The sequence below is a fragment of the Hyperoodon ampullatus genome, assembly GCF_949752795.1.
Source record: "Hyperoodon ampullatus genome assembly, chromosome: 6".
Lineage (NCBI taxonomy): Eukaryota > Metazoa > Chordata > Mammalia > Artiodactyla > Ziphiidae > Hyperoodon > Hyperoodon ampullatus.
Window position 1 is genome coordinate 73,815,432 of NC_136919.1, and position 14,569 is coordinate 73,830,000.

At 39.5% G+C, this 14,569-nt stretch overlaps 1 protein-coding gene across 3 annotated transcripts in view; it reads right to left on the reverse strand.

The window, feature by feature from the left end:
• Nucleotides 1–14,569, reverse strand: part of SMARCA2 (SWI/SNF related BAF chromatin remodeling complex subunit ATPase 2) — a gene marked incomplete at its 5' end in the record, with an annotated part of 169,956 nt that overhangs the window by 123,969 nt on the left and 31,418 nt on the right. For all 3 annotated transcript variants that reach the window (XM_079706373.1, XM_079706372.1, XM_079706371.1), the window contains 3 exons: nucleotides 757–814; nucleotides 1,049–1,179; nucleotides 6,724–6,777. In XM_079706373.1, the coding sequence (XP_079562499.1) occupies nucleotides 757–814; nucleotides 1,049–1,179; nucleotides 6,724–6,777 (243 nt within the window). The remainder of the gene's footprint in view (nucleotides 1–756; nucleotides 815–1,048; nucleotides 1,180–6,723; nucleotides 6,778–14,569) is intronic.

The window sequence follows — 14,569 nt, forward strand, 5'->3', positions numbered from 1 at the left end:
CGCCGGCCATGGCAGTCTTTGAACCAAGATTCCCCTACACTGGTAAACACCAGATTTAATGACTATACGCTAACAATGCTCTAATAAAGGAGATAAACATCTTTTAATCCTTCTATTTGTAATTGTTAAGGATTTTAAAGTTGATCTGAAAGATACCTTTATTATTCCTTAATTTCTATTAAAAGTACCCAAGATTACCATTTTAGGTTCTGGATATATTGAGTATTCCTTCCAAAAGACTGAGAAATGTGGCTAACAAGTATATCCAAAGAATTCAAGCAAGAATCACATTTAAAGAAAAAACCCAAGAGGATCAATAAACCCATTAAACCAAGTGCATGTTGCCCTTTTGGTCTAAGTTTCCAGACTTACAGCTTCAAACAGGCCCAAGGACTAAAGAACTTCAGACATTTTTAGGCTGTTAACCCTCAGCGTAAATGACTTAGAAGCATGGAATTGCCTTTCCCAAAGTAATCCATCTCCAATTTTCCTCAGAAGACCTTTCTACCATCTCCAATTTAATGCTAGCTTCTCTCTTCTTGGTTTCAAATAAATTTAGAATTCACCAAGCTTCCACATTCTCCAGGAGCCCCCGAGAAGTCACTGTGCTACTAGGCATGCACCAGCAAAGCTCTGTCAAACCCTCAGCCCCAGCTGTCACCCGATGGCCAAAACTGGAGGACGAAGAGATAGAAGGACACAGATGCTTCCCCGTGAACTTTCCAGCTGATGAACTCCAAACAGAGATATACGTACCTCCTCCTCATAATCAGAATCACTCTCTTCACTGTCCGATCTAGGGGCAACTTCATAACTACAAGAAAAGGAGTGGGGAGGAAGAGGAGGCTTAGCTTTTTAAATCATAAAACTGTGTGTGTGCGTGTGTGTGTGTTTATACACAAATATATGGCACATTCTATGTACAAATGCAGGTAATAACTTTAAGCAGTTCAGCAAAGGTCATGCTATTTTAGTTCCCAGATTCTACAAGGACCACGGAAACCTAAAAGAGTCAAAGAACACCAATAATTCTGCTTTAGTGCCATACCCAGGATTCATTTCCAACCAGGCATCCAGCTGACTTGCTTTGGGTGCTTCTGGGCCAAACAGGACCTTGCCGGTTTCTGTGTGAGTCACTTTGACAGGGAGGTCACTCATCTGGCTGCTCTCATCTATGGGCTAGAAAGGAGAAAAGACATAACACCGCTTCGTGTTAAGACGTTCTCCCAATTCTGTGCTGGATGTTTCTCGGCCTTTTGGCTGCCCAGCATTTGAAACCCTTTCCCGTGATTAGAAATTTCATCACCTGATGAGTCCTGGTGGGAAGTGGGAGGTCACCTCCTACCAAAGAAACTGAAAACACCGGCCTCCCTTGCAGCAAAGGAACTGGCACAAGACCTAAGCTCCACCAGCTGGGTGCATTCACCAAGGCTCTGAATTAGGACCTAGAAGGAAGCGGGGGCCAACAGCCACACTGGTAGGAGGGCAGACAACAGTGGCAGCAGTGCCAGTGCAGTGGTATTGGCTGTGCCCACTCCCGAGGCCGGCCATGTCCTCACTAAGCAGCTGTAGGGTACACTACGGTAACACATCACTGAAATAACCGTGCAGTCCTCAGTCAGCTTCTCCAGGCTTCCAGAGTTCCGATGACTCACCCGATATCCTATTAATATGTTCCCTTCTTACTTAAATCAGGCAGAGTTGATTTTTGTCATTTGCAGCTAAGAACCCCCAACCCCCAAATAATCCCCTCCAGATAAGGACTACTGCGAAGTCATGGTTTCAGAGAGAATAATGGAAAAAAGGAAAAGGTACTGTAACTTGTATCATCTCGTTATGGCTGGTTTGGCTTCTGCAGAAACAACGTCATTTATCCAAAACCAAACCACCAGGTACCAAGCCCAACCATGGGGACCTGTGATAAAGCAAAAGGCTCTGCTCATTGGAAATCTGGCAAATTGACCAAGTCTGAGCTGAAGTTCATTATTAGACTCTCAATGAAATATGGCTTGCTCAGAAAATTAAGAGAATAAGTGAGACTGCAGAGGCTGTGCTTAACCTACTTCAGAGAATGGTTTCAAAAGGCCTAAAAATGGAGTAATCCTATGCAAATGAATGTTACTGATTACAGGGTGACTGTACTTCTAGGAGCAGGCCCCCAGGTGAGACGTTTAGGCAACCCATTAATTCCAAAGAATTTTTTCTAAATTATTCTCATTTGGAGTTAAATTAAAATGATAGGAAAAGCAGTATACTGTAGGTTATCTTCTAATATCTTATAGGAAATGACCACCTCCTTCCTCCAAAATATTGGTTCTTTCCCCCTTCTCCCTTAACAAAGCACTGTCAGAATAAGAAACAATATATTAGCAATTATCCACAAAAACAACCTTAAAAAAAAGAATGCTTACTCCAGACATTTTTTCCTTTTATGTGTGCTGAAGCAATGGTTGTGAACACCGTTACGTTGCATGTCAAGACAATGCTTCTTCCTTATTAACGTAGAAGGTCATCTACATGCTCACGTGATAAAGTAGGAAATCTACCATTCACTACCATCTCCCTTGGAAAAATCATATCCCATTATCTTGAACTATTATAATACAGCTTGTTTTATTGTTTGTGTCATGCCTCAAAGAAAACTGGAAATCACTGTAGCTGGAATTAGAACTTTGGCAAAAACACTGAATGAGCACAGCAGAATGTAATCAGAACATTATTTCAAAACAAACCAGGTAAGACATCTACTTTGCCCACTTCAGCAAACAGAAAACACATGTGTTAAGATTTAAAAAAAAAAGTGTATGTCACAGGCCCAAGATCAGGAGCTTATTTCCCAGGAGATAACATGAGATAAGAGAGCTATCACACTAACACGTTAAATCTCTCCCTGTGTGCTTGTTAGTTACAGACTGATGTGAGGCATGCTTAAGTAAGGGTGGGTTTTTACAAATTAGCGTTGTTTCTAAGTGCTCTAATATATAGTATTCTTCCCCCATAACAGCCCACTGAGTGTTTCTTACACGTTAGACATTTATCCTGATCTCTTCTTTCCTTGTGATGAATTATAGTGGTTAAGTAACATTTATTTTTCAAGAGATTTCTGCACAGAATAGTGGTTTCAACCTTTTTCCTGCCACCAGGCTGTTCACATTCATAATACTTCTCGTGTGCACTGCGATTCCAGAAGGGGAAGAGGCAACCCTCCACCCACCCCAATCCTCCAGGCAGATTAATCAGAATCTGTGAAAGGAGAAGGAAGTTTGAAACAAACGCCCTTCCCATCCCGCTCCGGGGGGGATGCCTGCTCGTGTGAATCACTGGCAGAGAACTTTTGAGCTTTCAGAGAAAAAAACATCCAATAAATCAATCATTGCATTCTCGTGATTCAGAATATTGGAAATACTAGGAAATATAATTTAGAAATACGCCGATGAATCTACAAAGAGAAGCTATAGGGTAAGCCTACAGAAAATGGCAAAAAATAAGCTACCAAATACGCAAGTTGTTTGGCTTACAGAGTTATGAAATTTCAAAGTAAATGAAGGAAACTGGGTCATATTTTCTGCTTCTGTATCATCGACGGGGAAAATGTAATTATAGAATCACTTAAGATTTTTACACATTCTGTATATTCATAAACACATGCTTATATGTGCACAGACAATTTCTGGAGTGGTACATAAGAAACTTAGTATCAGCTGATTGCCAGTCTGAGATGGAAGATTACTTTTCAGTGTACCCTTTCATACTATTCTAATTTTCTACCATGCTAATGTACTACTATTTTTACTTAAAAACGAATAGCAGAGAGAAACCATATGATCATCTCAATAGATGCAGAAAAAGCTTTTGACAAAATTCAACACCCATTTATGATAAAAAAACCTCCTGAAAGTAGGCATAGAGGGAACTTTCCTCAACATAATAAAGGCCATATATGACAAACCCACAGCCAACATCGTTCTCATTGGTGAGCAACTGAAACCATTTCCCCTAAGATCAGGAACAAGACAAGGTTGTCCACTCTCACCACTATTACTCAACATAGTTTTAGAAGTTTTAGCCACAGCAATCAGAGAAGAAAAAGAAATGAAAGGAATCCAAATAGGAAAAGAAGAGGTAAAGTTGTCACTGTTTGCACATAACATGATACTATACATACAGAATCCTAAAGATGCTACCAGAAAACTACTAGAGCTAATCAATGAATTTGCTAAAGTAGCAGGATACAAAATTAATGCACAGAAATCTTTTGCATTCCTATACATTAATGATGAAAAATCTGAAAGAGAAATTAAGGAAACACTCCCACTCACCACTGCAACAAAAAGAATAAAATACTTAGGAATAAACCTACCTAAGGAGACAAAAGACCTGTATGCAGAAAACTATCAGACACTGATGAAAGAAATTAAAGATGATACAAACAGATGGAGAGATGTACCACATTCCTGGATTGGAAGAATCAACATTGTGAAAATGACTATACTTCCCAAAGCAATCTACAGATTCAATGCAATCCCTACCAAACTACCAATGGCATTTTTCACAGAACTAGAACAAAAAATTTCACAATTTGTATGGAAACACAAAAGACCCCGAATAGCCAAAGCAATCTTGAGAAAGAAAAACAGAGCTGGAGGAATCAGGCTCCCTGACTTCAGACTATACTACAAAGCTACAGTAATCAAGACAGTATGGTACTGGCACAAAAACAGAAATATAGTCAATGGAACAGGATAGAAAGCCCAGAGATAAACCCATGCACATGTGGTCACCTTATTTTTGATAAAGGAGGCAAGAATATACAACGGAGAAAAGACAGCCTCTTCAATAAGTGGTGCTGGGAAAACTGGACAGCTACATATAAAAGAATGAAATTAGAATGCTCCCTAACACCATACACAAAAATAAACTCAAAATGGATTAAAGACCGAAATGTAAGGTCAGACAGTATCAAACTCTTAGAGGAAAACATAGGCAGAACACTCTATGACATAAATCACAGCAAGATCCTTTTCGACCCACCTCCTAGAGAAATGGAAATAAAGCCAAAAATAAACAAATGGACCTAATGAAACTGAAAAGCTTTTGCACAGCTAAGGAAACCATAAACAAGACCAAAAGACAACCCTCAGAATGGGAGAAAATAGTTGCAAATGAAGCAACTGACAAAGGATTAATCTCCAAAATTTACAAGCAGCTCATGCAACTCAATATCAAAAAAACAAACAACCTAATCCAAAAATGGGCAGAAGACCTAAACAGACATGTCTCCAAAGAAGACAGACAGATGGCCAACAAACACATGAAAGAATGCTTAACATCACTCATCATTAGAGAAATGTAAATCAAAACTACAATGAGGTATCACCTCACACCGGTCAGAATGGTCATCATCAAAAAATCTACAAACGATAAATGCTGGAGAGGGTGTGGAGAAAAGGGAACCCTCTTGCACTGTTGGTGGAAATGTAAATTGATACAGCCACTATGGAGAACACTATGGACGTTCCTTAAAAAACTAAAAATAGAACTACCATATGACCCAGCAATCCCACTACTGGGCATATACCCTGAGAGAACCATAATTCAAAAAGAGTCACGTACCACAATGTTCACTGCAGCTCTATTTACAATAGCCAGGACATGGAAGCAACCTAAGTGTCCATCAACAGATGAATGGATAAAGAAGATGTGGCACATATATACAATGGAATATTACTCAGCCATAAAAAGAAATGAAATTGAGTTATTTGTAGTGAGGTGGATGGACCTAGAATCTGTCATACAGAGTGAAGTCATCAGAAAGAGATAAAGAAATACCGTATGCTAACACATATATATGCAATCTAAGAAAAAAAAATGGTCATGAAGAACCTAGGGGCAAGACACAGACCTACTCGAGAATGGACTTGAGGATATGGGGAGGGGGAAGGGTAAGCTGGGACAAAGTGAGAGAGTGGCATGGACATATATACGCTACCAAACATAAAATAGATAGCTAGTGGGAAGCAGCCGCATAGCACAGGGAGATCAGCTCGGTGCTTTGTGACCACCTAGAGGGGTGGGATAGGGAGGGTGGGAGGGAGGGGGATGAAGAGGGAAGATACATGGGAACATATGTATATGTATAACTGATTCACTTTGTTATAAAGCAGAAACTAACACACTATAGTAAAGCAATTATACTCCAATAAAGATGTTAAAAAAAAGAGATAAATACCGTATGCTAACAGATATATATGGAATAAAAAAAAAAGGTTCTGAAGAACCTAGGGGCAGGACAGGAATAAAGACGCAGACGTAGAGAATGGACCTGAGGACACGGGGAAGGGTAAGCTGGGACGAAGTGAGAGAGTGGCATGGACATATATACACTACCAAATGTAAAATAGATAGCTAGTGGGAAGCAGCCACATAGCACAGGGAGATCAGCTCTGTGCTTTGTGACCACCTAGAGGGGTGGGATAGGGAGGGTGGGAGGGAGATGCAAGAGGGAGGAGATATGGGGATATTATGTATATGTATAGCTGATTCACTTTGTTGTAAAACAGAAACTAATACACCATTGTAAAGCAATTATACTCCAATAAAGATGTTTAAAAAAATGAATAGCAGAGTACAAAATAAAAGCAGTATACACAGAGAATGGTGCAGCAAGGTATGGCAGGGTATCATTCAACAGAACACAGCAGAGATGGATGCAAAATCCCTTACCTCTCCATCTGGTCCCAGGGCAGACTCCTCCCCCTCCGCATTCTCTTCAGCCTTCTGCAAAACAATGTCAAATGTTACGTGTAAACCAAGAAAGTGGGTACAGGAAGGACCTCATGGCTACCTGGTGGTATAAAACAGTAATTCATTACTGCTTATCATCATCCAACAAAGCTTAGGAATTAATGCCTTTTCTTTGTGTTTCTCTTCACTCTCTGAGACAACACAAACTGTGTACTTTATTGGCAACTTGCAGGGAGGCAGTGAAAGCCAGGTGTGACTCAGGCCTGGCCCACTAGAGATGGGTGGACTGTGTCTTCCCGGACCCCAACAGCTTAAGATGTGGCAGCATCGGGACAGAGGTCAGAATCCCAAATGTCCTTGTGTCTGGCACTATGAAGACAAATCCTGACGTAATCAGCTCAATTTTCCCATTCTCTTAGCAAGTTTTCTAAAAATGTCCCCTCAAGAATGAATTCTGAACCGTTCCTGGGTTATAAAAATACAAAATCATACAAAATTCTGTGAGTTCTCTGAATTTTTATCATTCTACCTAATTGGCTTTCATAATATACAGTATTTCCACAGTGGGTATATGGGGAAATTTGATGCAGATACTGTGATCTCATGAAAAATTCTGTCATCTTCCATTTCTTAAATATTCCAATATCTTAGCCCATTAACCTTTATGTGCCTCAAAGGCAGCCTAAATGAAAAGCTAGGATTATGTCACATTTTGTACATACCCGAGAGAGACAGAGAGAGCCTCATCTGCAAGACAAAATAGTCTAAAATTTCTCACATTTATAACGACCTCTTCGACAAGTGAAATCCTTAACATCACCTTTACAGAATCCTTATTTTAAAGTTATTCTGTGTGGTGTCATTAGAAGAAAAACAAACAAACTTTAGTCATTTCCTTTATCAAGACATTTAAGAAAATGAGCTTTCCTCCCCTGGGCTCTTTAGTTAATTAAAAATATACATAATGATACAGAATCAATATTAACTCCACTTTGTTTACTTAAGGCATTGACTGTGTAATACATTTTTGCTTCCCATGAAAACAACTCAGTTGTCTCTTGACAAAACAGCTTTTACAGAAAATGTTTAGTGGTGAAAATCCAGCCTTTTGTCCATACTGAGGAAGGGCAGTTCCCGTAAATGTCTGAAATTTTAAAGTTGTTTGATAATTTTCTTGCAAAAAATACACGTATATAAGTATGCCAAAGCACAAGGCATAAAAAAATGTAGCACTTCTACCAAAGAGTAGGAAATGAAATGCTCTCCTTGGTTATGATTTCCCAAGAATTTAATTTTCTATTTATGCCACCCCAAACTGAAAATATTTACAAGCTCAAAAGAAATGACCATCATGGAAAGGCATCCCTATGTCTGGGCTAGGGATCCAGGGAACAATGGCAGAAAGGCTCAGAAAAGGGACCATCCCTGCTACCAGCCTCCCTGAAGATCTCATTTTTGGAATTCTCAGGCACTATATTCAGGCAACTCTTTTAATTAATGGGAGAAAGTCAATTAATCCCACCATTCTTTCCATACAAATCAGAAATTAGCTACAAATTTGGCCAACAAAGAAAATCAGATGAGACCATGAATAAGCCAATTTCCAATATCTAGCTAGTGGAACTGGATCACTGTTTCAATGAATAGTACATTAAAAAGCTTGAAGGACCATAAATAACAGAATCAAAACTATTCTAAAGAATACTCTTCTGTGAATATGCTGTAGACTAGATAGGGTGCTATCTAAAAACTGCCTCATAATCAGGCCTTTCCATTACTTAAACTCCTCTAAACTAATTTTTAAATTTCTATCTGGTATCAAATTTGAGAAGCAATGTACTATCAGACTTAAGAAAGTTGGCTCTGGAATTAGATGAACTGCGTTTGAATGCCAGCTCTGTCACTAAGTGCAAGAGTACTTAGCAGTGTGATCTCGAGCAAGTCTCTGTGTCTTGGTTCCCTCTTCTGTAAAATAGGGACAGTAGTGGTCCCTACCTCATAGGGCTGCTGCAGGACTGGATCACTATTTCAATATGTACAATCCAATGTTACATGTAATATCCACTGAGAGTGTCAATTTCCACAATGTAAAAGAATCAATGATAGTCCGAGGGCTATTCTTTTATGTCTATATAAAACTGACTATAGCACTGTCTGAAAACTGCTTCATAAGGTTACGAAGTCAGGGATTTCTGTCTGTTTTGTTCACTCATGTATTCCCAAATCTACAAGGGGTCCTGGCACTTAAAAGGCACTAAATAAATATTTGAAGGACGAATGAATGAATGCACCAAGAACAACACTTTCCACTTAGCATACATGCAATCAATTAACATTATTTTAATTAGGTGACAATATATGTGCAAGTCATAAAAGAGTTAAGAGCACACACACACGTTCCTCACTGAACTGGTGCTCTATGAGACTTCCGTTGCGTGCCCTGTACTTAAACCCAGTTCGGCTATGTTATTCTAGGAGGTGAAAGCCAGATGGCAGTCTACTCTACAGCAAGAAGTGTCAAGTTCTCCCATCATGCTTTGAATTTCTCCAGTTTGGGGACAATCTCTGGTTGGTATGCTTTCAGAAATCCATATTCTCACATCAAACTAGTGCTTAGCCCTCAATTCTCTTCCCCTGCCAAAATTCCCTTTGTGTGCTGCTCAAGATCAACTGCAAACAGGCTGTGACCGGTACTACGATATTGGAGTAGCCTGGGACAGACTCTGAGCACCTGGTGGGATGGCCTGCAGCTGATGTGGCCACGGCTGCCTGAGAGAGTTTCATATACAGTGAATCTGTAGCACGTGACTGCAAACACATCCTATCAATGTTGCCGGCTGATGCCTGAGCTTATTTCCACTGATTAAAACAAACACAAAAAAACAAAACCAACTGCAGTTCATCCACTAATCAGGAATAAGGAACTCTGTACTGGCTTCTTCCTATCCACAAAAAGTTGAGAACTAATTACCCTCGTGGCGGGAGGGAGGAATGTAATTATGGAATCGGATGTGAAGCAAATTACTGCTAACGAAAGACAATTTGGCTTCCCGGTTAAGGCCAATGTCAATTCATATCCTTCCTTTTGGAATGTTCACGAACAAAGCTATGTGCACAGCTATCCACTTTCCTTGCAGAGGCTGTATAAAATAATCAACAACACGGTGAGGAGGAAAAGGAACCCCCAAACATGAAAACCCTGTGCAAGCTGAATTCAAGAAAATGGGCCTCACTGGGGTACTTTATGCAGAATACCACAACATAGGACACAAACAGCCTCACTCTGTAAAGAAAACAGCTTTGTACCAAATATTTTACAATCTATATGATAAAGTGAACACAGTTTATCCCCCAGCAGGTGTTGTTATAATATGCTGAAACTTCATTCAAATATGTTGGCATCTTAAAGACTCACTCTGCTTTGAGGGAAACCTAAGATTTTCAGAAACCACTTGGGTTATTTTTACTGTCACTTAAGAGGACCTGTGAGCATTAAGATAGGTGATCAGGCAATAAAAAAATACCCAAGAATATCAAATTAACAGGCAATTGCACATTACTTAAGTTGTGCCTTGCAGAGAAAACCAATTCCAACATTTTGACTCAAGTAACTGGTCAATCCAGTTAAGCTGGACTTTGATCCAAATTTCTGGTTTCACCCATTTTGACACTGAACTTATCAAATAAATCTAACCATCATGGCATTGTGTTCACCTACCTTTACAATAGTCACTACACTCAAATGCCCAGAATTGCCTTAGAACCTTTCTTTCACCTACAAAAATCTCCTTGTGGAGGAAAACTGCAATACGCTAATCATCTTTGGGGAAAAGAGATAAAAGAATTGAGAAGGACTGGAGAGTAACTCAAATTTAAAATAAATGCCTCAGTAACATTACTACTTTGCATTTGATGCTCTTTTCACTGAAAATTATACCAAGGGGCTTTTCTCTAATTGCTGGCGATCTAAAAGAAAAAGAAAAACATATTTCCTATCACTATATTGATCAATACACTATGCCAGAAAGGTCCCCCCTCCAAAACGTCACAGATTCACGAATAACAGTGCTTGATGAGACAAAAAGAGAATAGAATAAGTTTCAGAAAGAAAGACGATGATGAAAAAGACATTTGACACAGCACTCCCCCATGGATTCTCTATGTTCTCATTAGCATCATGGGTTTCCAAGAAATGTCACAATAAATACCAAGGGTGTAGTTCTGTTGGTATACACCCCAGTGAAAGATTTGGGGGAAGGGGATTAAATACTTTATACTTTATTTTTTGCCTGAAGTCAATAGCTGGGGAAGCTGAACCTCTTAAATGACCAGACTTTTCAGCAGTAGGTGTGTGGGTTAGGGGGCTAGCATGGGCTCCTAACCACAGCTTAAGGAAAGACATACCCTAAATCTCTGTAAGAAATACCTTATTGTTTGGATATTACAGGCCAAATAATTAGAAAATTCTCTTTGTAGGATCTGAGGAGGAAGAGGGAAGCAGAGTCTGCCAAAAATAAGAAATCCTCATTTCCCACTGCAGGCCTCCACAGCCAAGGAGCCTGTCGTTGTCCTAAAAGACATTCTACCTGATAATATCTAATTGATCCTCACCTAGAAAAAAATGGTGGCCATTTATTTTCTCAACACCACAGAGAACATACAGTAAGGGGAAAAAGAAGATTTTATTTTCAGAAAAACCTATAACCACATTTCAACAATCATGATCCTACATCTATACCACAGAATTGATTGAGAAAATAACTAATATTTACTGAGCACTTACTATGTCCCAGGGAGCGTTCTAAGTGCTTTAGATAAACTTTCCTATGTGATCCTCACAACAAATCTAGGCTGTAGGTCCTGTTCCTATCACCTTCTTACAGATCAAGAGACTGAAGCACTGGGTAATAGATCTCTTAATGAAATATCCTACAAGGGAATAACAGCAAATTAGTGTTCTATGTTTTCTTATGCAGTTATGAATTTAAGAGATTGTGTACCGATGTGCTTTAGACAGTAGTCCAATTTCGTAAGTTAGCATGTTCAATCCTATTTGTATACAATGCCATTTCAACCTGGAGTCCCCCAGTAGATATAAGAGAACTCGCATGGCAGAGGATGGAGACCTCCAGGTCATGCTAAGTAGCCATAACAGTGTATTCACCTTGTCACACTGCAGAGACTGCTGTCACCTAATCAGATATTTCAATACTTGAAAAATTATTCCTCCTCTAACACTTAAGTAGATACATAGAGCTTATTTCTTTTTCTTCCACTTCAAGGACATTAATGGAAGGCCAGGTAGAGATCGAGAAGTTTCAGAATGATTTATAAATGTATACTTCATAGAAGCGGCTCTAATGGTGAGAGGAGAAAAACTAAGCAAGGTCCTGAGAGGTTAAAGGAAACCCACTCTATTATTCACTAACACCAAGTAAACCTGATCAACTCCCCAAGAAAGAAAAAGGCCTTCTCTGTTACACCACGGCAATTCCTTAAAAAAATGATACACTAGTTTAACACTGAGTAAAAAGTAGCCCTTTTCCAATTAAACTGCAAGGTCCACCATACTTATCTTTGACGGCACAGTTCCTGAAGTTCCTTGTATCTTGTCCTACAAGTGTTGTCACCAGTTCAATGGTATTAGTTCACTGAGTAAAGAAGCTTTCTCAAAACAAAGATTTAGGAATGCCTTACTTAATTAGAAAAAAAAGCAAAACAAAACCTGCAGAAAGGTACAGCATGATATTCACTTCTATGGGAAATGCTGAAACGGACAGCACAGAATTTTTAAGTGTCCACATGCAGGTTCCCTCCCTGACAGAGAAGCTGGAACAAACAATTCTCAATCATTCACTCTAATGGAGGGAAGAAGAACTCCAGGTAATCCAGAGTGTCAAATAATCAGCTTTTGAAAGCATCCATTTTCTTTGCACTTGAATTAAGGTACATCTAAAATTGGGTAACTCACTCTGAACTAAGTCTTAAAACCCTGTGAGACAGTTTTCAGGAAGGTCTAGGAAAGAGCCCAGTTTCTTTTTGTCCTTTCTTTATCCAAGGTCTCCCAGCAAGATGGCCCAGGAAGGAAATATGGCCTGATCTCCTTGGTCCTGCTGAGGGCAGGGGGAGCTCAGATGCGAGGCATCCTGAGAGCACGCCAGGGAAGAGGGAGAGGGCTGCTAATAAACTAATAATTCTGCACATTCCATCATGTGAGCTCATCAGCGGAAGATGCCCAGAGACAGCCACCAGGCAGACTGGAGTCGCTTGGGTACCTGTTATTCGTTTGCCAGGAAACCAGGCCCCAGTTTTACTCCCCGCCTTCCTTCACAGCATTCATTACAGTTTATAATTATATACCTGGGTGCACATTTGATTAATGTCTGTCTCTCTCTCTAATTAATTAAGAGGGCAAGAGTGCTTTTCCTCACCACTTGCACTCTCTCTCCCCCAGCATCTAGCATCCTGCCTAGATCATAGTAAGTGTTCAGTTAATATTTGCAGAGCAAATACATGAAACAGAAAGAATAAGTGCTATTAGCAAACCTGAAAGCAGGAGTTTGGAGGTAGAGAGTCAACCTACAGATGATGCAGTGTTGGCAGCATCATGAAAAATACTGACAGGTTCCTGCTCTGTACAGATTAACATAAAAACAAAGGCATAATCATTACAACTCAATTATGTATCTTTCTTTGCCTATGATGATATAACAATCTAATACTATTGCAGCAGTCCATTAATTAAAAGCCAGAAGCTCATGTCTGAGCCATTAGCTTTTAATCACAAAGAAACACAGACTACAAACGGTAGTACTAAAAACACTAACAGTGACCTTTTTGTGACAGTCTCTGCAAAATATGTCTCAGGATCAGGAAAAACTAAAATGGCCATTTCATGGGGTCCACCTATGGAATATGACAATTGTTATCTGCTTGCCGTGTGCCAACTTTAAGTCAGAAATTGGGAGCTGGAATTTTGCAAAGTCTATAACACGACCTTGACAAGAAAATGAGGTATTCCTCACCAAAGAAATGTCGAAATGCAAGCCCTGACTCATCCCTTGTTCACCTTCACAATTAAGGGAAGCTATCTTATACTAAAGAAATCAGGTGCAGAAGGCGCCTTTTCAATCACTTATTCCTCCTCCTTAATTTTGAAACAGGTATGAGAATTCAGGAGCCATGAAATTAATTATTTTTTTGAAAAACATTTTGTTCAATTATTCAGTGCAGAAAAGAAATGATTAAATGCTACCAATCCTCAATCTTCACAATTCTAACGAAGACTTCCTGTTGATGTTTATACCTCAGCCAATCAGAATTGACCGTGAAAACAAAATATCCACCGAGAACTATATTAGCAGACTACTTAAGCTTCAAAGAGGCTCTATATTTACAGGTCTTCAAAGGGAAGCAGGTTACCCTTGAATTGAGATATAGTATCTGCAGAGTAGAGATTCTAAATCTTACCCTTCGTTTCTCATGATAAATTGGATTATTTTACATAAGACTATCTACTGTTTTCTGTAATGACCTAAAACCCTGACTTGCACATTTACCTTAGTGTAAAACCGGGGCAGCTGAACTGAGCCAACAATCTTGGCATCGCTGTCTGTCCAAAGAAACAGGCTGAAATATGTTCTAAAAGTATCCCAAAGCTATCTCTGCCATCTTCCTCTGGCTCCTTTCAATCTGAACACAGCATTTTCGCCTTCATTTTCACTCCAGTTTCTTAACTCAGCAGTCCCCTGCCTCGCTGGCATGGCACTTGAGCAAACATTTCTTTGTGTCCATGGTTTTCCTTTTTCTACCGACCGTGTGTACT